The sequence below is a fragment of the Bombyx mandarina genome, chromosome 23, assembly GCF_030267445.1.
Source record: "Bombyx mandarina strain Sakado chromosome 23, ASM3026744v2".
Taxonomy (NCBI): domain Eukaryota; kingdom Metazoa; phylum Arthropoda; class Insecta; order Lepidoptera; family Bombycidae; genus Bombyx; species Bombyx mandarina.
The window spans coordinates 2,417,161-2,441,640 of record NC_143229.1 but is presented as its reverse complement, the minus strand read 5'-3'; the positions used below and the strand labels follow the sequence as shown (position 1 = coordinate 2,441,640).

The 24,480-nt window shown below is 37.7% G+C and overlaps 1 protein-coding gene and 1 non-coding gene across 5 annotated transcripts in view; one reads left to right on the top strand and one right to left on the bottom strand.

The window, feature by feature from the left end:
- The window catches only part of Pif1A (PFTAIRE-interacting factor 1A), a 162,880-nt gene extending 146,181 nt beyond the window's left edge, over positions 1-16,699 (bottom strand). For 3 of the 4 annotated variants that reach the window (XM_089737226.1, XM_089737221.1, XM_089737222.1), the window contains exons 1-3: positions 16,465-16,699; positions 1,435-1,974; positions 492-605 (exon numbers count right to left, since the gene is read on the bottom strand). In XM_089737226.1, coding sequence (XP_089593352.1) covers positions 492-605; positions 1,435-1,830 — 510 coding nt within the window. In that variant the 5' untranslated portion in view covers positions 1,831-1,974; positions 16,465-16,699. The remainder of the gene's footprint in view (positions 1-491; positions 606-1,434; positions 1,975-16,464) is intronic. The other variant, XM_089737220.1, reaches the window with a different exon arrangement.
- On the top strand, positions 4,995-5,068 carry TRNAT-AGU (transfer RNA threonine (anticodon AGU)). The gene has a single exon. It is a non-coding gene; the product is annotated as a tRNA-Thr (tRNA).
- Positions 16,700-24,480: the final 7,781 nt, after the last annotated feature.

Sequence of the window (24,480 nt, the reverse complement as noted above, 5' to 3'; positions counted from 1 at the left end):
GTCTGAAGATAGGCGGCAGCATTTACGTTGTATATGTCTATGAGCCCCGGTAACCACTTAAAATCAAGTTTTTATTTATTGCTTAGATGGGTGGACGAGCTCACAGCCCAACTGGTATTAAATGGTTACTGGAGCCCATAGACATGTAGGTAGAACGTAAATGCGCCACCCACCTTGAGATATAAGTTCTAAGGTCTCAGTATAGTATAGAGGGCTATGAGCACGTCCACTTTTTTTTTCCTTCCCATGCTGATAGCCTTGAGAGGCTATTTCAGCTTCACCCTAACGTGTGTAGGTGAGCTCGCGGGGCTCAAACCGGAGTGTTGCTAACACTGACCCTAGCAAGAGCAGTGATCACGTCGCAGAATTTACCACCGGATCGGAAACGCGACCCACTGAGAAGATCCGGCGAGAAACTCAGTGGGCTGTGTCTATGGGTTAAGCACGTCCACCCATCTAAGCAATAAATAAATATAAAACAGTGTACTGACCAGTTTATGGCATTGCGCACGTGCATCCCTTCGTGCGGCTTGCTCCAGAGCCGCGTGTCTCGCCGCCTGGGCCCTGAGCTCAGCCGCACGTGCGCACTCCGCCGATTGTGCGACCTGCGTATTACATAAAAATAAATAATAGATAAAAAAAAACGCTTTTATAGAAAATCCAACTAAAAAATAGAAAATAAAATTTGAATTAAAAATAGTGTAAGAAAAAATTATTTTGTTGTAAAAAAGCGTAGGGTGCTTTTCAGGATATCAAAATAACCCTTCTACTCATATCTGTTCATAAAATATTTATAATTACCGATACCATGCATTTCATTAAAATTATTCATTTATACGTGATAGAATGATTGATCAAATAAGCCGTTTTGTACACCGAATAACACTAAACAGTTAAAAACATTTAACAGAATTTCGATTAGATCATAAGAGTTTTATAATAATATTATTCAAATTATTATTGAGAACAAACTAAAATTAGAAGCCTGCCTAAGCGGTTGTCACATGTATCTCCGGAATATCCTGCTGCTTTCAAACCAGGGTTGTCTTTGATAGCTCTTTACCACAATTAGAATGCGCAAGGCGAGGTTGGGCCTCTCCGCCAATACCTATATTGACATTGAGGGGGCCGAAACAGTTACGGTAGCTGAAGCCTGGCTAATTCCTCGCCGACTCGGCAGTGGTGTAACCATACGAGGAGCAAAAAGAGCTCTCTTTGCCTCATATTGCAAACCATTAGGTATCTCATATTATCGTCCAGAACCATAGAGTAATGCAGTCCCGACGGGTATGCAGAGACAAGTCAAATTCGGTTTGTGCGATAAGAGCTTGCTTCTGCCAATAAGATTTAATCTATGCTAACGGATATTGGGCTTTTGGGTTAAAAATTGAGTTGCATATAATTTTATAGTAACCAAATTTGTAAAAAAATTACCTTAAGTTTTTCTTGAAGACCCTTATAAGCTGCTTTTAAAGACTGAACCTCTGTTGTTAATCTTTTGACGTCTGTGAGTCTGCCACAAGCGGACTGTGCATCGTCCGTCTGTTTGTGGGGCCTAGCGATGGTTCTCAACTGTTTTTCTAAGAACTCTTCTCGCTTCCTGTGTTCAGTCTTTAGATTCCTGAGAGCGCTGTCATAACGGGCTTTAAGTGCTCTGACTTCGCTCCGCTCGATGTCGAGCGACTTCTTCAAGGTCGTGTTCTCCAGCCTTATCCTTTCGACGAGGCTCTTCATTTTGGTGAGGAGCGACTCGTCGACGATACGCTTGTGTTCTTCGACTGGCAATGCGGAGATCTGGCTGCTGGCGGTCGATGTGTCGGCGGACGCCATCGCGGTGGCGTCGCCTTCGGGAGTGTTCGGGAGGACGTCTCGATCGTCCGCGGTCTTTCACCTCGCACCACGCACGGGTCGGTTTCGTGGTCGTTTCTCGTTCGAGTCGTGAGTAACTCGGCACAGGAGCTTGCGTTTCCGATTCTGTAATCGAAAAACACACGCTGTCACAAACTGGAACGATGCCAAATGAAAAAAAAACAAACAATGATTGTGTTCGCATTTACGTTTGGATTTTAACTTTGATTGAATTCTTACAGAGTGAGCGTCCGGTTTGGAACTAATCCTGCTAATATTATAAAAGTGAGAGTTTGTAAGAATGTATGAATATTTGTTTGTTACTCTTTCACGCAAAAACTGTTGGATAGATTTTGATAAAGCTTTACAATAATATAGCTTAAACATCAGAATAAAACATAGGCTATAATTTATAAATATATTGTGTGAATTATCAAAAATATAACGATAATTAGTGTCAATAATTAGGAAAAAATCTGCCATCTGCGAGCTATTATGTAGTACGCAGAAAATCTTAAATATGTAGTCCTACAAAAAAGCCCGCGACAGCATATGTGTTAGCCGTTATCGCGAAAATAGTTAAAATAGTGAATAAATACAAGAAAATTTGATAATTTATTTCTAACACACATTTGGTGGTAACAAATTGAACCTTATATAAAAAATAAATAGTAGTTAAACTTTGTCTTTTACACATGCATCCACAATCCACCATCATTTCGACAAATATTTGAATAGTTATTGATGGGATCCACGCAATCTGTTCACACTATAATAAATACTACGCGTGTGAAAACGACGCGAAGTGAGTGAAAAAAAACTAAAACACCGGTGCAAAAACGATAAAATTGTAATTTGTTGATCACTCAGCACATATAACTCTCGCCAGTGAGAAAATAGAAAAGTGCATCAACGAGCTACGGAGTGAGTCCTAAAATTTATCCTTTTCTCAGTCCCAAGCATATTTAAATTCAAAACAGTTATGACTATAAACAATTGAATGCGCGATATTATGAAAGTTGAAGAGAGAAAATCGAACAAGATTAATAATAAATTACATTTCCCGAAGCGAAGCGAGGACGGGTCGCCAGTACTTCTATAATAAAATAGGTACATGCTGGTTGGACACGCGTTTATTTTTAAAAGAAGAAGAAAAAAATTAGAGGCAACATTAATTTTTTAAAGCGCTCTAAGAATACAAAGAAATAGATTTTTACAGATAGAAATGACGACTATGGCCTCATTATTAAACGCGGTGCATGTCATTTTTTATTTTAATTCTTCAGCTATACCCAGAGCTTACTTCGACGAAATAGGCATTCATTTTGAATTTGGAAAAGAATGCAGGTTAGGTTTAGTAAATAGTTTATTATTTATTTAAGATTAGTTAGTTTAGTTAGGGCCCAAACAACAAAAGGAACTCTCTGTACGTATTTCCAACATGTTGATTCGACAATACCTTCAATTACAACCAGTTTACAAGTTCAAAACTGTCAAGGCAAGTTTCTCAAGCAACGATTCACTTAATAAAGTTAATTATTATACCTACATGGGTATGAGGACTATTAGCCCTTCACTATTCATTTCCATTATTATTATGTATGTCACTTTATTATATTTGATGAAAAAAAAAAAACATTTTTGTTTATTTATTGCTAAGAATGGTGGATGCACTCACGAACCATTTGGTCTTAAGTGGTTACCGGAACCTATAAACATCAATAAAGTAAATGGCGTCAACCATCTTGAGACATGAGTTTTAAAGTCCCAGTTTTTTTTTTTATATTACGGCTTCCACCTTTCAAACCGAAACGCATTATTGCTTCAATAATGCAAAAATAAGCAGGCTGGTGGTACCCACAAGTGTAAGCTCACATAATGCCCTACCACCACTAGTTACGCAAATTAAAATTTTTGCGGGTTTGATTTTTATTACACGATGTTATTCCTTCACCGTGGAAGTCAGTTGTGAACATTTGTTAAGTACGTATTTCATTAGAAAAAATTGAACCTGCCTGCGGGATTCGAACACCGGCACAGTCGCATCGCTCAGTACGGATACACCAGCCGTCTTATATCTTAGGCCACGATGACTTCAGTTGAAATAGCAATGAAAGCACAAGGCCGTTGGATTACTTTGCCACTTATTCAAAGGACTGTTGTTCTTTTTCGATCCAGTCGTAGAATTCACATTAGATACGTTTTCTTTATTGCTTAGATACAGTATGTATATATGTAAATGACTCTAAAAACTCACCAGGAGTTGTAAATCATAAAAATATATTTTTGGTTTGGTATCGCGACCGAAAGAAGAAGCCAGAAATTTGCCTGGAAAATGTATGATACAATGAAAAAAACCCGCCACAGGGATTTTATTTTTGTCTAAGAATATTTTTAAGCTAGTTATTAACGGAAGTATCAAACATATGAAATGGACAATTGATTTCATTGAAAATGTCCAGATATCCTCAATTATAAAAATAAGTTATTATTTCTTCCTATTATTTTCAACCAATCGATTTATATTATTTTAACAATGTAGCTACATATACTTTTCTATCGGCATGTACAGTTAATATTAATAACGCACAGATTAATACATACTGGTTCGCCGAATGATACAAATTCGACCAAAATCACTGACGCCTTACGATTTAAAATACATTTTCACTTTTCTCTTTTGTTTGGTTGTTGAAGTAAAAAAAATGATTATTCGAGAAAAAGATAATTTCAACAAAAATCCTTTTAATACTGTATAAACTATTATATGTATGTGTGTATGTATATATGTGATTGTGATTGTGATTGTGTATATATGTATACATATACTTTTTTGTGTATGTATTCGTAACTTAATATAAATTTCATTGCACCTACCACTATTTACTCTGCACTACCTTTGGTTGACTGGTAGAGAATACCTTAGGCATTAAGTCCGCCAATGTAAATTTTACATGAACTGTAATAAATAAAAAGACATGACTACAAAAAGCTCGTCAAAAGCTAAAAAAATAAACACTCAGCGCACAAATTGAGGATACTTGAATGATCTGTCTTTAAATTGCCTATTTATCTATGTATGTAGGCCTTGTGAACAAAAATTTCCGTATAAAGTATGTATTGCTAAATTTTCGATAGTTACATAAGGCGCCGTGGCTTAGTTGGTTAAAGCGCCTGTCTAGTAAACAGGAGATCGGGGGTTCGAATCCCCCCGGGGCCTTGTGGATCAGAATGTACTTTTTATAGTTTCTTTGAAATAAAAAAAGTCATGATTTACTATATTATAATTTACTACTTTTATTCTAAAATATCGTACAAGCTGATCGTTTACATAGCAGATACGAGAATTAAAAAATCCCCATTTCATTCAAAAGGCAAGTCAAACAGTAGTCTTAACATTTGATTATTTGAATGTATCATAACGGCAATTAACGAATTTTGAATCTCCGGACCTTCTGATACATTTCTATGGTTTAACAAAATAAAAACTACAGTATCTTTTTTGTAGCATAATATTATTAACCGACTGAAAAAAGAGGCTCTATGATCTGCTGTTTTTTTTATATTCACCGGTTTCGCCGTCGTTTTAAAACCGCATTGGTGTTCTCGTTTAGGGAGTATGCGACAAAGGGAAGATGTTCTACTGAATGGGTGAAGTTATTCAAGAACCGATGGGTACAATTATTTTTTAAGCAGAAAGCTTCTTTGACACTGGTTGCCAGGATGGACTCCTTTTGAGTTACACCAGGATAGCCGAGGACGAGGTCATCTAGGAAGGGTTTGATTTGCTAACAGCTACCTAAGCGTCTTCGAAGGAGACTTAATAGCTCAAAGACAACTGCTTCACGAAAGCACTATCAGATCGAATCGGGACTCGCTGAGAAGATCCAACGAGAAACATTGCATGAACTAGATCACATTGAAACGTTCGACGAATATGATTACCAGGGCTTCTAAGCCTGCCTGTGCTATCGGAAGAAAATTCTAGCATCTGTCTAATACCTTGTGCTCTATTATGGTTACCACCTTTACAGGACATTATTTGGTTAAGATTTATTAATTGGTGTATCACAACGTTGAAGTCGGATTTTCAATAAAAAAAATATTTATTTATTTGGGAAACCAACAGTAGAAAATAAACATATAACATTTTAAAAAATAGCTAGAACTATAACCAAACATTTTTTCACCATCAAAAATAATAAATGTTTTATATAGATAGATAGAAAATACTGAAAAAAATACTAAGCAAGTTCTAAATATTAACGATTTCAACAACTTCTGAAATTCTGTTTGTATCCATAAGTACAATGGTATCATATCTCGCGAATGTATCTGCGATACGTTGAGTCTCAGTAGTTCTAAGATAAAATAAGATCAAGGGCGTATGCGTTGTTCATGATCTAAAATTTCTTTTTTCCTCGCCACCGCTTCTGACGATTCACTCGGTAATTTATTACGCGTCCAGGGTTGGTCTGGATTCAATATAAATCAGTCGGTGATGTATGTAATCGAAATGCACAAGCAACTCCGCTTTATTAAGAGCTATTGAATCTAGTTGTTATAAATACGTTGTTAGACTAGACAATTCTTTTTTTCTTTAATAAATACAACCTATTTAAAATGATTAAGACTAAGAACTACGATTAATGTATAAAACATTGTTGTTGGGTTGATTCGTTTTTTTTTTCCTACCTATGCTGATAGCCTTGAGAGGCTATTTCAGCTTCGCCCTAACGTTTGTAGGTGAGCTCACGGGGCTCAAACCGGAGAGTTGCTAACACTGACCCTAGCAAGAGCAGTGCTTCGCAGAATCTACCACCGGATCGGAAACGCGACCCACTGAGAAGACCCGGTGAGAAACTCAGTGGGCTGTGTCTGTGGGTTAATTCACTCGTCGAGCCCTTTGTCGCAAGCGACGGGTTCGACGAGGACGGTGACCGGTGCTTGTGGTGCCTAAAAGCACCGTTAATGGATCAGGAGGATCCGTAATGACGTGCTTTGGGCGGTTGATTCGTAGTGACTAATGTATGTTAAGAGAAAGAAACATGTCGTTCTATTAAACGTTTTTCTAATGACTGAACGAATAGTGACTTTGCCATCAATTCTATGATCACAGGCACTTAAGCTACACGCATTATCATAATATTTTTTTTAGAAATATCATAGCGCTTATAGACTATAGATATACATGACCGTAGATATCTTAGCGCCATTTGAGATTACGAGTGTCAATTTTGCGATACAGCTGTTTCCGCACAACGAATCAAATATTATTTTTCGATATAAATAGGCAGAACGATGATGCCAACTCAGCTGCTATTAACTAGATAGGCAATTGAAAAAAAAGCCGCTATTTCTCCTCGTCAATTCTTAGTTGCATTTTACGACACCCACTTTATAAGATCGGTTAGTTTCGCCCACCTGTCCTGGTGAAACTGGAAAGGCCTCCGGGCCACCAGTAATCTTTCAATCAGAAAAAAAAAAGATCGGTTAGTGACCGACTCGACACATCCACTAAGCAATTAAATCGATTTAGACAAAAAAATACCAGATAAAACCACGATTGAGAGCATTACAATAAAAAGACGTTCTGTAAGCAATATGGTAGCAATACTCCAGCTAACTAATTGTCACGTACGAATGAATATTTCACAAAAGAAACGCATGTCCATTGTCTTAATATTACTGTATTTAGTTACTGAACCTTATCTTTTGACCGGCTAATGCTCTTAATAGATCCCTTTATCATTTAAAAACGACGTAACCGCTTGACAAACGTATGACTAGAGGTGTGTAGGTACTCGTCCCAATTTATCTAACAATAATAGTAGATAGTATTTGAAGTCGTCATGGCCTAAGGGATAAGACGTCTGGTGCATTCGTATCTAGCGATGCACCGATGTTCGAATCCCGCAGGCGGGTACCAATTTTTCTACTGATATACGTACTCAACAAATGTTCACGACTGACTTCCACATGTCACTATGCAATTTTATAGTTTATTGGTCCCGGGTAAAAAACTAAATTCCCGTATTTTTTTGCCTATTTACGCATTTGCCCCTTTAGCCTGAAAAAAAATCTGGCAACCCTAGTTGCAGCTAAAATTGGTTTTAAATCTAGTAGCTCAGAATCGGCTCGTTAACCGAATATTTTACTTACCCATTTAAGTCACTTTCAAATAGAAGTCTCAGTTATATTATGTATTTTCTGCCCCACTCTTAATACACGGTAAGACATGACTGTTTCACGATATACTTAGATGGGCAGTAAAGTTGCGCGCCTACCCGTGCCAATTCACAATTAACTATTAAATAATTACGACAATTTTAATATTTGTGACTTTATTTTTAATACACGATCGATGTTATTGCTTAATTATGGAAATATTTTTAGTGTTAAGTGCGTATTTTTCAAAATCGATAACTTCCACCCTTTTAATATATTGACTATATTAATCTAACGCAATACGCAACGAATGCTTGTAACATAACTGGACTACAAATTCGTTTTCTAATTAGCCAATCCGAAGACAGAAAGTGTTGACGTCACACATCTCAGTGGCCTCTCGTTAAACATTAAATCAAACACAACATGATTACACGGTGCGCCGACTGCCTAATGCTTCTCATCCAATAAAATGCCTCTAACGATACAGAGCATTAAACACATTCAAAGTACTTGTATCTTGTAATCGATATCAATAACTGTTAAGTTCCACTCAACCCAGCCCCGTTGCTAGGCAACGAGCAACCCAAACATAAATATTTGGGTTTTTTTTTCTCGTATAAATAAACCGACGACGGTCGTTGAACTATTTAACGTGATCTACATTTATAGAATTCGTTTTCATCTAACGATGCGCGGATAATTGTCATTAAAAGATTTCATATCGTTTTCCGGGATCTTAACCATTTTAAATGAAATAGGTTAGTTCCGCAAATTTTTATTGGAATCGGTTGTAATTTTATTTTTGCGTGATGTCCTTACTTTTATACGACTAATATGGTGATTTCAGACAAGATGGATCTCTGTTGCTGTTCTATAAAAAAAATAGCGCCAATTTACTTGTGCACTTTATTCATTCACGAATACGTCAATAATATCATACACCGGTTAACGGTACGCAGCGGCTTGGCTCTGCTCTTGATATCGCTGGAGTCCATGGGCGACGGTAACCACACACCATCAGGTGGGCCGTACACTCGTTTGCCTATTAGGGCAATAAAGAAATAACTAAAAAAACCTTACGTTTCCATTCTTTCAAGTGAACTCGCAATGTAAAGCAATAAAATGTTTACTGAACGCCCACCGCCTTCATTGCCGCGTGTCATCCGATTTTGTCTGTATTCCCCGACCAAAACACACACCGGGGGCCCGGTATTAATTTAGAGCATGATCATATTAAAGTATCAACTGCACGTCATCCCAAAAATCCGGGGCGACCTTCGCATCCGCTTTAGTTCATTATTTTGTGGCGTCTTGCCAAAGATTTCAGTACGGTTTCACGATTCAGCTCGTACATCGTGAGCTGGAAGTATGACGTCACGGAACGCGAATAGACAAGGACGTTATAAATCATAATGTATATAGTTTCTATAAACATTGTCTTCTGGTCAATCGTGTTTTATCCATTACTAGCGACCCGCCCTCGCTTCGCTTCGGAAACATTAAAACACACATGAAACCAAAAAAAAAAAATAAAAAAAAATTAAAAAAAAATAGCCTATGTTCATTAGGGACAATGTCGGCTTCTAATGGAAAAAGAATTTTTCAAATCGGTCCAGTAGTTTCGGAGCCTATTCGAAACAAACAAACAAACAAATCTTTCCTCTTTATAATATTAGTATAGATATAGATATAGATAACGTCGGTTCTTGCTCGAGACGTGGTCGAGGCGGTTGGCTAACCCCACGCGGGATCTACGGACCGACGAGGCGGCTTACCCCGTCTTTGATGACTGGGTGAATCGTGACGGAGGCGGTAAGAGTGAGGCAAAGCTCTCCTCACTACGCAGAAATCCGCCGCCGCCGAGCTGGGGGTCAGGACCCGGGTTCCCATCCGTAACCCGGCCGCCTAAGAGCTTCGGGCTCCACCCGCTTTGTGCGGGGAGGGACCCAGGCGTGGGGCAGCGTGCTTGGCTTAAAATGATAAATGTCAAAAATCGAGGACCTACAATACCACATTGATTAAAAACAGGGTTGATTCCATCTTGCTTCACATTTTCCGAAGTACTATATAACAGCTGTCTCATTTTTGAAAGTGGCATGCATGTCTTCTTTATGGCATAAATAGACAGGAATAGTAGGATTCGAGCTTGCGACAAGCCATTACACGCATCTCCCGGCTAAGAAAGTTATTTAAAACGTTTACAGGAAAATATCACAGTTCAGCTCTTAGGAGATTTTTGAGTGGCAGTCATTACATAACCTAAACTCTATATGGTTTTGAAATAGTACGTAACTGACTGTAACTGGCTGAACAAATTAACAAAACACACACGAATCAGTTACAAAACCTTTCAACCATTTGCTGGTCTTCCGTAGCGTATTGAGCAAGAATGTTGGCTTGCGATACCATCAAAAGTTTGATTGTTTACATGAGATGATAAGCCACGTGCGTCCTATTTTCCTTAACGGAAGCTGGGAACAAAGTTAACAAAAACTTGTGTATTTTAGATTTTTGATGATAAAATTTTAGTCACATTTAGAGTAGACACTCATTAGGTTACTTTTTTTACAGTTTTTATTCAAATTATGAAACCAGTTGTAGGGTTCCTTGTGACCTCCCACAGACGCCACCAACCTGCCCATTTCTGACGTGAAGCGGTACTGCATTCCAATGTGAAAGGTGGAGCAGCCAGGCTGATACTTAGGGCCTATGTGTCAAGGTGGATTGCGGCATTTATATTATATATAAGTCTCAGATAACCACGTAACACCAGGTGGCCCGATCATGAGCTCCACCCATCTTTTAATATAAAAAATTCTCAATTAACTTTACAGACTCTTTGAAATATGTAGTAAAATTTACTTTAATTAACAATGAAGCAGCGCGCGTCTAAGAATAATATGTTCGAAACTACCGCCTTCTCCTTTTAATATAAATGTAAAATTAAAATGAGCAACATTAACGAAATCTTATAAACTTCACGGCTGGCTTTTAATTGTCTTAATTAAAATTACTTTTACGGTTTAATCTGACGTGTTTTTATTTTTATTTTATTAATTATTTTCACTTGAGCAATTTCGGTATTCCGATGCTAGGCATGACAACTTTTTACTTAATAGCATTCAATATAACATTGATTTATTTATTTATTGTAAAATAAATATTCGTCTAGCGATTATTATTTTCCAGTATTATGTTTTCAAATCTCATTCTATGAAAATGAATGGCTCCCCATATTCATATTAAATTTTCGTTTAAATTGTTTAATGTGACGTAAATTTAAATGACCCGTAGCTAACTGTTCTATATTATACACGACTTTCAAACGATGAATTACATAATTAATTACATTCTGTGTATTCAATGCAAATTGATTGTAATTACAGAAGTTTCAAATATTACACGATTTATTTAAAGTCGATATGTATGTACATATAAACTTAGATTAGCATGCAATGGAATTTAAGTAGTAGCAGTAGGGTTTTTCTCGAAGAGAAAGGCAATAGAACTAAGCCATACAGCCAATTCTTAAGTTTAATATTTTCATCTACATATTATTATAAACACAATGAAATTTAATGTTTTCTCCTGTCGCCTGTCACAGACAACATAGAAATTGATTTTTTTTTAATTATTCCTTTTTTTAGGCGGATACGTTCACGACTTATCTGCCACAATGGTCACCGAAGCCGATAGACTTCAGAACGTAAAGAACGACATCCACTTTAATATACAAAGTGAAGCTTAGTGGTAGTCGGTACCACCACAGCATCTGTTTCCACCACCATGCGTTCTGTTTGTGCAGGGCAGCCGTTGTGTCTACTATAGAACTCATGTCTCAAGGTCGGTGACGTCATTTACGTTGCTAATGTCTATGGGCTCCGGTAATCTCTTTACACTAGATAGACCGTGGTCCTCTAAGCGTTAAGAATAAATAAAAAACAAAACACTAATATAATTCATAAAGAACGTGCTTTTTAAGTAATCCTTTTTGATGACGGCTATCTGTGTATGGTACCACGTATTGGCGCCTGCACGTAGGCGAACATACGTGTTTCAATCCAATATGAAATGACGTGTTTCTGATCAAGCTATGCATATGTATCGTATAACAAAAAGATAAAAGCGAACAACATTTTAAAATTGATTCAACAATTACAAGTATGAAAGATTTCATTCGATTTAAAGTTCACAAATATAATATTTCCAGTATGTCTTCTTCTTCTTTCTGTCTTATTACCCTCTGCTGGGGTGTAGGGCTCGAATAAGTCCTTTCATTTACATCGGTCTTGGGCAGTCTGTTCTAGCTCCTGCCACGTCAAGCCCAAGACGCCTAGCTTTTGCTCCACCGAGCGACGCCAAATTGTTCTGGGACGGCCTTTTTTCCTTTTGCCAGACACTTTCCAGGTCAATGCTCTCTTGCACAGGTCCAGTATATGATTGGTTCAGTATTTTTTTTAACTAATCGCCGGTATCCTAGACAGCCTACTCCGACTTCGCCCTAGCGAGTAGGTAGCTAACATCTGCCCTAGCAAGAACAGTGGTTCGCGGAATTTTGTAGGCAGCGGCTTGGCTCTGCCCCTGGCATTGCTGAAGTCCATGGGCGACGGTAACCACTCACCATCAGGTGGGCCGTATGCTCGTCTGCATACAAGGGCAATAAAAAAAAATCTACCACCGTATCGGAATCACAAACCACTGAGAAGATCCGGCTAGAAACTCAGTGGGTTATGTTGCACGTCGAACTCATCATGGCCTTCGACGAGAACAGTGGATTGTTTCAAAGCGGCATGAGTGCCGATTGTGTTCAAGAGATTATTTATATTTTGTCAGTATAAAACAAAAAAATCAGAAAAGTTATTACTTTTATAAAACACGTCAAAACAAAAACCGAAATAGATATTACTTGTATAAAAAGCTTTGTTAGAGCTTGTCACAAGCAATGTGATCAACGTATCATCATCATCAGCCTTTATCTGCCCACTACTGGACATAGGCCTTCCCCAATGCCTTCCACATAATGCGGTCCTCCGGCTTCCGCATTTTTTTTATTGCTTAGATGGATGGACGAGCTCACAGCCCACCTGGTGTTAAGTGGTTACTGGAGCCCATAGACATTTAAAACGTAAATGCGCCACCCACCTCGAGATATAAGTTCTAAGATCTCAGTATAGTTACAACGGCTACCCCACCCTTCGAACCGAAACGCATTACTGCTTCACGGCGGAAATAGGCGGGGTTGTGGTACCTACCCGTGCGGCTCCCAAGAGGTCCTACCACCAGCGAAAATCCAACGACTTCTCGCCGTGCGCACTAAGTCGTCAGTCCACCTGGTTGGAGGACGCCCCACGCTCCTTGTACCCATCCGTGGCCTCCATTCGAGGACTTTTCTCCCCACCTGGCGTCGCTGGCTCGACAGATGTGACCGGCCCATTGCCACTTCAGCCTGCTAACTTTGAGAGCTATGTCGTCGACTTTGGTTCTCCGACAAACAATTATCTTCGAAATCTTCATCCGTTTAGATAATACATACCAAAATATTCTAATAAATAATTAAATAGGTTTGCTTTTCGGTTTATCAAACTGTTTACATTTAAATAAAACACAATCAAACGTACACTTTATAATGAACGATAATTATTCATGAACTGACGAATCTGCAGATCTTATTTCTCAATCTGGCATCATAACGGGGACACAAGTCTAGCAAGCGACTAAAATTCCGACTCACCAACAGTTTAATGTTCCAAATAAGGAGACAGATTCAGATAAACTGATGCAAATGTATATGCGCTAGCCTTTTAACTAGAACCAGCAAGAAAAGTAACTAAACAGTTCAATTTATTGATTGACTCTCAGCCGTTCTCGTGTGGTGATTGAAGAAACCAGAACAAATAGGGAGGGTCGTGACACCACCTACTTTATGTCACGCGAAAATTGCTCCAGCTTCTTTTGCTTTTCCCTACCTATTCTCGTGACCTCGAGGGGTCTAACTAGAGGACGTTGCTAAAACTAGTCCCAGCAAGAGCAGTGCTTCGCAGAATCTACCAACGGATCGGAATGGCGAGCCACTGAGAAGATCCGGCGCGAAACTCAGTGGGAAAAGCTAGCTCCAGCGTTGAATGCACGCCGCTCTATCAAAAGCTACTAGACTCAAGAATGAGGTAATAAATTTTCAATTAAATACCATTAATGAAATATTATCTGTCTGTTTTTAACTGTCTGTTTCACTAACCGAATTAACACAGACCGCTTAAACCGTTCAATCGTATAAAGAAACATTTGAAAGTTGCTAAAATAACACTTTTTATTTATTTATTTAATAAACAATGTTTCAACAGCATTTAACTAGACACAGGGTACAGAGGATGTTTTCCCAAACATGAGCCAATTAAAAAAACACATTATGTTTCCAAAAAATGTTAACATAATTAATGAACAGAGGTAGTCCAACTAAGGTAAGGCAGTTAAATAGGTAAATTAACTTTGTCGAATGATAACTTGCAGAATAAGTTTGAATCTGATTGTGTTGTGTCGATGTGTGTAAGTGCGTGTGAGTGTAATGTAGTGGTTGGTTTACATGGACGCTCGAATTGATTATGAACGTTGATTGTTAATTGTAGAACACCCAAAATACTTTAAAGATTATTATTTTTCAATTTGTAACTATTTTATTATTTAATTAATTTATTATTAATTATATACATACATTACTTTTATATCTTAATAGATTACATATTTTAAAACTATTATTACTATTATTGTACGCTATTACTGTAATATTATGTCAAGAGTCAATGGAATTAGATATCAACAACGCAAAATCCCGCTACCCACCTTGAGACATGAGTTCTGTCTCAGTTCTACAGTACAACAGCTGCCCCACCCTCCAAATCGGAATACATTACTACTTCAAGCCAAAAATAGGCAGATCGGTGGTACCTACCCGCACTCACAAGACGGCCTACCACCAGTTATTACGCAAATTACAATTTATGGGTTTAATTTTTATTACACGATGTTATTCCTTCGTCGTGGAAGTAAATCGTGAACATTTGTAATAAGTATTTCATAAGAAACATTATTTATTATCTTAGCTCTAGACTAATAAAGTGTACCTACAATAGGTCTGTGTAACATAAATAACCGAAAAGTATTCCTCTATTTCAAAAGATACTAAAACTCTAAAATAGATTTTCATTGTAACTTTCACCTACATATCTATATCAAACATCTCATTGTTTCAAAGTTTTTTTTTTTTTTCGTCAAGTCATAACGACTTTCAATGAAACATGATCAAACCACCGCGCATAACCAAAGTCTTCTTTGTGTTATTTTTAAAATACATGTCAAAATAAATCCGAGGTACTAGATTGAAAGTGTTGAAACGAGGGAACAGGTTAGAACGTCGATATTTACTCCAAGCCGCATGGTTCCTAAGGAACGTGGATCTCCGTGATGACCTGGAGCTTGACTCAGTCAGTAAGTATCTGCAGTCGGCATCATTGTGTGTTAGCAACACTTCCGGTTTGAGCCCCGTGAGCTCACCTACGCGTTAGGGTGACCCTGAAATAGCCCCTCAAGGCTATAAGTATAGGTAGGAGAAAACTCCAATGCGCGACGAATGGGTTGTCTACTGTGACACACAGGTAAGATGATGTTTATTTAAATGCTCACAATCAGCTGCTTGTTAGCAAGGCGTTCATTATCATTCTCCTGCCCTTCTCCCAGTCACCTAGGGTCGAAACAACATGTTTTCGCCTTCCATACTCCTCTACCATATACCATTTTTCCGCTCACTCCCCACTTATACATATGGTCTTTCACGCAGGATCATCGTTGCCTATTATCATTAATCAATTATCATCTTTGTCATTAGCAAGGCATTCATATAAATTCATTATTACGTTGGAACCTCCTGTATAATGTAATGCAAAATACAAAATAAAATCATCCTGCAAAAGAAAAATGACTAAATGACGCTTCACAATTTTAGATTAGTTTGAGATGAATTTTTCGAGGACGGTGAATCTATAAATATCCCTCAGATACATGCCGTTCTATCCGTTTAACATCTCTCAACAAAGCGTCGATTAAGCGTTTAAAATTACGATTCACAGACGACGAGCGCACAGGACGTCCATATTATTTATAATCAACTAAACAGGCTTGTACACACTGCCTGAAAAGTTACACCTCCCGTTCCTAAATATAAACTCGTTGTGTTTTGTTTCAAAAAAGTTTTACATGCCATTCGATGGTATACTCATTTTCTTTTTCGTTTGAAATAGTCAATATGCAAAAGGATTCATTAGATCGAATGCCAAAATTTTGTTAATGGTGAGAAAAACAATAAAAAATATTAGGTATATCTACATATATGTGTTGCTATAAAATCATGTTGTGTTTGTTATTCAAAGAAATAATAAAAAAACATTAAATTACCTTTTGAAGAGAATTTTTATTTTCATCCAAATAAAACACAAACACTCGTCATAATATGTAATCGAAACACAAGTATGAAAAACGAAACGTATCAAATATAACCGATTCCCACTTTAAAAAAACTGATAAAACTATGTATTGCTTATTTTCGTTTGGAAACACAAACTATTTTCTTTTTTTTTGTTATGTCAGCTGTGGCGGGAAACAGGCGGACCGCGCGGAGTGGACGTCGAGACTGAACTTTAAAGTAATTTCAGTGGGCGGCGCGCCCATAGCGCGTGTCACGTTCATGCAAACATCATGCAAAACTGAAGTATTTAAAAAACGAAACAAAATTTAATATCACCGTATTAGTTAGTATTTTATCGATAGTAGGATTGAGTTAAATTGCCATTCGGAATCTTTCGTATGATGGTGACGTCATACAAGGAGCCCGGATCCTGAAGACGATACATAAATTTTCCACTAAAATAACTAACTATTTTTCTAGATGACATGACGATCCAAACCTCTTAAGCACTAAAATTAGATTTTGTAATTTAATTAATTTTAATTTCAACGTTCTTCCCTTTATTCGATAATATAAATGAAAATTACTTCCAAGCAGAATGATGACACTTGCCCGTAAATGCTCATTAAATATCAGTGCACTTTAGAAAAATTTCAGCATTAATTTACAGATACAACTCCTTCAATCTTCCTCTGCCAAACGCTATTATGATTATTCTTAGATTTTAAATTCGAACTTAAACTTCGACTACATCTCAAGGAAACTGTGGAATTTAAATTATGATTTCTGTGAAATATTTTTGTTATTAAAACATCCAGCAAACAATATAGATAAATTAAAAACTACTTTTATTTTACGTGTGGCAGTACTCAACAGTCAAATAACGATTAGCAGTCAATATAAAGCAATAGTATCGCTGACCATCGGTAGGCTCATTGTCCATCTCCGCTAGCAAGGTTCGTCGACCTGTAAAAATCCACGAATATCCTCTGAGTACCCACTGCCTAGCTATACTCCGCATCTTTATTACATGAAACTGTACGCATAATCGAATGAGTCACACATTCCACGCTTGATATTTCAGACACGTTAATTTTATCATATTACAGCAATGCATTCGGGTCACTTGTGCGCTAATGCAATTACTATAACCCTAAACGCACATTATAGACATTGTCATAAACGAGGAATGTTAATAACAAACTGCCAATTGCTATATTTATTTCTCGCTTTGAATCGGCTTCAGTGTGCTCAGTGAGAGTTAACGTTCTCGATAGCGTAAAAGTTAACTCATATTTGTATGGAATGGGATCGTTTGCCTACATTTGCCGATAGGGACGCTGTTCCAACTGCATAAAAAATTGGGCTAACTTTTACGCTATCGAGAACGTTTAAGAACTCGCACTAAGCATACAGTGTGCTTAGTGCGAGTTTTTTAACGTTCTCGATAGCGTAAAAGTTGGCTCATATTTGTATGGAATGGGATCGTTTGCCTACATTTGCCGATAGGGACGCTGTTCCAACTGCATAAAAAATTGGGCTAACTTTTACGCTATCGAGAACGTTTAAGAACTCGCACTAAGCATACAGTGTGCTTAGTGCGAGTTTTTTAACGTTCTCGATAGCGTAAAAGTTGGCTCATATTTGTATGGAATGGGATCGTTTGCCTACATTTGCCGATAGGGACGCTGTTCCAACTGCATAAAAAATTGGGCTAACTTTTACGCTATCGAGAACGTTTAAGAACTCGCACTAAGCATACAGTGTGCTTAGTGCGAGTTTTTTAACGTTCTCGATAGCGTAAAAGTTGGCTCATATTTGTATGGAATGGGATCGTTTGCCTACATTTGCCGATAGGGACGCTGTTCCAACTGCATAAAAAATTGGGCTAACTTTTACACTATCGAGAACGTTTAAAAACTCGCACTAAGCATACAGATGAAAACATCGCGAGTGCTCCTCTAGCCCAGTACATAACTCCGGACTCCAGACTTCGTCTAAATTTAAACAAAATCAACCATTATATCCAGTGGGTCATGTTCGTACGAGTAATTGCGACAATTGCAAAGTGCGATGAGAGTTTCCTTATTAAGTGAACGTCAAGATACGTCATCATACATGTTACTGTGACGATTTTCGCGCAAATACTATTAAGTAGCAAAGCCATATCGATGAGCAAGGCAAGTAAGTATTAAGTATTAATTTTTCTAATGAAATACGTACTCAACAAATGTTCACGATTGACTTCCACGTTGAAGGAATAACATCGTGTAGTAAAAATCAAACCCGCAAAATTATAATTTGCGTAATAAATGGTGGTAGGACATCTTGTGAGTCCGCGCGGGTAGGTACCACCACCCTGCTTATTTCTACCGTGAAGCAGTAATGCGTTTCGGTTTGAAGGGCGGAGCAGCCGTTGTAACTATACTGAGACCTTAGAACTGATATCTCAAGGTGGGTGGCGCATTTACGTCGTAGATGTCTATGGGCTCCAGTAACCACTTAACATCAGGTGGGCTGTGAGCTTGTCCACCCATCTAAGCAATAAAAAAAAATCCTACTTCATTTTCTTGTGTCCTTTCCCTCACTAATAAGGATCGTGCCTAGTGCTCATTTATGAGTTTTCTACATTTAGGTATTTCTGCCCTGCGCCAGTGCTATAGATAATTGTAAAGTTTTTCCTGTTGTCTCTAATTAAAGTAGGTATTTTACTTTTTACCCTCGTATTGGTATTTGGTCCCTGGAATGCATACCCTACATTTTTTCCACGTTCAACTGCTTCTCCAATTCATGATCCAATCCAGTGCGATGTTAATGGTATAAAAAATTTAAAGTTTCTCCCCTATATAAATAAAAAGGATAACACACATACACAAAATTGTAATACAATTTTTTTATATAGATTAATAATTAATTAATACTATTTTGCTGTTTAATAGTACGTTTTTAATTGTCATTATAAACACTGTTAATGTTTTCGTGGTGTACGCTCATAAATGTTATTCGTCGATATTCGAATATCGTACTAATTACCATGTATTCCCACAGACACAGCCCATTGAATTTCTCATCGGACCTTAGTGGGTCGCGATTCCGATCCGATAGTAGATTTAACGAACAACCAAGAATATTTTATATCGAAGAATAAAAGAAATCCCCCCTACCTATTCGCGGGTAGCCTAAGGCTTAGCTACGTGCTTACAAGTACCTGAGCTTACGTATTCATCCTGAGTGAATTTGTTAGCACTAACCCTGGCAAGAGCAGTGCTTCGCGCAATTCGCATTTGGTAAACCTATTTACGTTACGGACAATATATAAAAATAATATATAACCCTATGGTAAAGTGGTAAAATTGGTCAGGCAGTAGGTATAATGATTGTCACGGTGACCTTGATATCTTTGAACATACACTCAGGGGATTTGTCAGATGTGTGAAGGATATCCTATTTAACAATGACTAGTTATCAATATTTGTAATTTTGTTTTCAATATATACATTAATATGGATTTGCGGAGTGCACATACCATTTAGATTGCAATCCAGATTAGATCTATGTACTACTTGTACGATTTAGCTAATATGTACTGTAATGACTGTAATTTGTTTTGTGCATTAATAAATTAAAAAAGAAACCCGCAAAAAAGTTCACAAAACCGCTTATATTTTCATTTAATTCAATAGGGATGTACTAATTGCCTGGATCTATTCTTCGGCTATTACAAGGATGTTATGTAGTACCTAAAGTGGGCGATGTTGATGGCTGACAGCATGTTAACAGCGTCAGTAAACAGCGTCATTAGTCAGCGTCATAATTTCAAACCATTTAGCCTGTTTCCTAAGTTGATAAAATTTGAATCAATAATCATTAATGTTACGAACGCGAATGTGAGTTTGTGTGTTACGCTTTCACGCCTTAACTTCAATTAATCGACATGAAATTTTACAGACGCGTTATCAAGAGCATATCAAGAGATAAAAAAATGTGTGTTGTCGTGGGACACCGGATAGAAACGAAGCTCCTTATTATAAAAATAATAATTTTAAGTTCTATAGTTCTATTCGAGGTATAAAAAAAAATATTATTCGGGTATACATTTTTTATTATGATTTTTTTATTAATAAAAATAAAACTACTTTTTATTTTATTCACAATGATTTATAAAAAATATTTAATGAAAATATGTTATTTTTTGTACGTTTTTGAGAGTCTTAACGACAAAAGGAAAGATCTTCCACCGAGCGGATTACATTGCTCGGTAGACCGACGGTGACGGTCCGATTGTTGTTTTTTTTTTTTTTTTTTCCTACCTAAGCTGAGAGCCTTGAGAGGCTATGTCAGCGTAACCCTAACTTTTGTAGGTGAGCTCACGGGGCTCAAACCTGATGACGTTGCTAACACGGACCCTAGCAAGAGCCGTGCTTCGCAGAATCTACCACCGGATCGGAAACGCGACCCACTGAGAAGATCCGGCGAGAAACTCAGTGGGCTGTGTCTGGGAGTTAATTTACTCGTCGAGCCCTTCGTCGCAAGCGACGGGTTCGACGAGAACGGTGACCGATGCTTGAAGTACCTAGAAGCACCGTTAGTGGATCGGGAGGATCCGAGATGACGTGTTTTGGGCGACGTCGTCTGCTTTCCATTCTGTCCGCAGGATCGGGAATGTAGTTACCGGCGGCCACGATGAGAGGGTTCTCGTGTCGTGCCGCTTTATCGAAGTGGCGCATTGACGCCGATTGCATATACTTACTGGTGGACTCTAAATCCAGGTCGTCATGGAGGTCGACGTTCCTGACGAACCACGGGGCTCCGACGGCTATCCTGCAAAAACGGGATTGAATGATTTGGAATGTCTTTAAGTGAGTGCGGGCCGCGTGAGCGAACACTACACTTGCATAGGTCATGACGGGGCGTATGCAAGTTTTGTAGAGTGTCACCTTATTTCTAAGGGACATTTTACTTCTCCTACATATCATCGGATAGACCGATTGTTGTTCGTCGGAACTTGTATATATACGCTTTATCTTGAAAATGTCGTAAGCGAGATTCAGGCAGCTGTCAATTATCTTGCGTTGTATGATGGCTACCCGCCACACTAGTTATTTCATAAACAGGGCAAGACACATATTGTACAATTTTATTAGTCTTAATAGCAAGCTCGATTACAGATTCAATTTTTTTAAATGCTAATGGAACAAGGCTTTTTATTACGAAAATAATGTTGCAACAGTCAATATAAGAAACTTGTATCATTAAATTCAATTAGAGCATCGGCCCTATGTCGCCATGTGGTCATTGACAAATAGACAAGTGAATGAATCAAACGATTGATCGAGAACTGTATTACAGAATAGAACCGTATAGTGTGATTGACCTTAAAATTTTCATAGGGGGAAATAATTAAGATACGCACACTCCATCTTGTAAACAAAATGTTTCTAAGCAGATTTATTGTTGCAAAATTTATTGTATCAAACAATATATTTTTTATTGCTTAGATGTGTGGACGAGCTCACAGCCCACCTAGTGTTAAGTGGTTACTGGAGCCCATAGACATCTACAACATAAATGCGCCACCCACCTTGAGATATAAGTTCTAAGGTATCAGTGTAGTTACAACGGCTGCCCCAACCTTCAAACTGAAACGCAATACTGCTTCACGGCAGAAATAGGTAGGGTGGTAGTACCTACTCGCGTGGACTCACAAGAGGTCCTACCACCAGTAAAAATATAACCCAGAAACTTTACTTTTTTAGAAAAACTTCCCCTATAATTGAAATTTGTTAATTTGTTTTTAAAACCCTCCGCATTGAGAATTATCGATGCAAGGAGGATGAAAACCAACATCTGCATGAAATGCTTGTTTTCCTGACATCGGCTATGCGACTTTACCGTGATTCAATTGAGCTCTCGTGAGTTCACGATGCTAACAATTTTTCTAAGTATGTCATGTCACCATGTCTCAAGGTAGGCGGACTTTATTGTGGTTTCTGTCACTCAAAGGTCCTTCAACTCTTCTCCTGATCTAAAGAAATCGGTATCATATGGCAGATAAAAATATGAACGAATACAGAACACTTCACTTATTTTAATCCGGCTTACGTATTATGACTGTATTCGACAAAATCAATGGGGTCTTGCAACACTTGGAAGTCGCGATCACTAAATTGGCTAAATTGAATTAATGAAAGGTCGTTGACGTGAGTCACGGAGTCACATTTTACTTGTGCACAGAAAATACACTAAATACGTGACACACCTGTACCTCAGCTGAGTTATAAGCCTTCAATATCAAGTGCATTAACAGTAACTATGTTATAAACCACAAACACAATTTGCAAAATACATAATTGTAAACAAGCTAATTTATAAAGGTCGATTTTGTTTTGAGTTTGTAAGAAGTTTAATTTAACAGAGCAAAGTTTATAAATCTTCTATCTTTTTTGTTCAGAAATCTAAATGTAATAAATATTATGAATGTGAAAAATGGTATGTGTTAATCAATTTCAGACCGTAATTTAACGGATTTAGATGTAAATTTGCACAAAGTAGTTTGTGACCTATATTATATTCATATAGGATCCGCATAGGGGCTATTTTAAGGTAAATTACATAATCCTCCCCTCTCTCTGACTCCCTCTCTCTCTCTCCCTCTCTCTCTCCCTCTCTCTCTCCCTCTCTCTCTCCCTCTCTCTCTCCCTCTCTCTCTCCCTCTCTCTCTCCCTCTCTCTCTCCCTCTCTCTCTCCCTCTCTCTCTCCCTCTCTCTCTCCCTCTCTCTGTCTCTCCCTTTCTCTCTCCCTTTTTTTTATAGCTTAAATGGGTGGACGAGCTCACAGCCCACCTGGTGTTAAGTGGTCACTGGAGCCCATAGACATCCACAACGTAAATGCGCCACCCACCTTGAGATATAAGTTCTAAGGTCTCAGTATAGTTACTACGGCTGCCCCACCCTTCAAACCGAAACGCATTACTGCTTCACGGCAGAAATAGGCAGGGCGGTGGTACCAACCCGCGCGGACTCACAAGAGGTCCTACCACCAGTAACCTCTCCCTCTCTCTCTCTCTCTCTCTCTCTCTCTCTCTCTCTCTCTCCCCCTCTCTCTCTCTCTGAACATTCAATCAAATTCAAATACAACAATAAGAAAGTCGGTCTACCATGAAAACTTCTTGATGATCTTCCTATAGTAATTACAATCTCCAAAAATAATAATTATGGTAATGCGAGATGGCGTATTTACTTTAACATTTGCACAATGCACATTGCACAGTCATATTCTAAGAGCCCACATCGCCTCGTCCTGTCCATTACATCGCTGGAACTTCACTCAAAATTATTTAATATTTTAATTGTAAAATGGCAATTATATATGTATCCCTTAATTAACACTTAATAATTTAAAATAAAAAACCTGAGAAAATCATGAAATTTTAAAAGGCGAAATAATCAGAACACGTATTCTTATTGCGTTAATGTAGGCAGACTTTAAAAACTCAAGATCATTGACGTTGCATTTTTTTCTTGGGATTTTGTCTTAATACTTGCTTATCGCTAATCCATACCCGTAATACTTTTGTAAAGAAACAATCATATTATGTTCCGGTTTGAATGCTAAAGAAACCATTAAGATTGAGCCTTCAATATTAAGATGAATAACATTATTTAAGTTGACACATCCATGAACTTTGTTATGTCCACGAGCCATTACGACCGTTTAATAACAATTAGGCCGTATACACATCCACTCTCTGAGGCTGTAAAAATATTCATGGTATTAAAATATTTCAAATATATAGGTAGTTTCTATGTAAGAATGAATCATCTGAAATTCCTGTTTATCATCAGCAATATCCGTTGACAACATTATAATGTAACTTAATTTTGCTACCAACATTGAAATAATTATTAACGTTCCATTACTCAAGTTTCGTAGTAACTTTGAGCAATTATCACCGCTATTTTAAATTTCAGGTAATGGATAAAATAACAGTCTTACAACTTTACAAG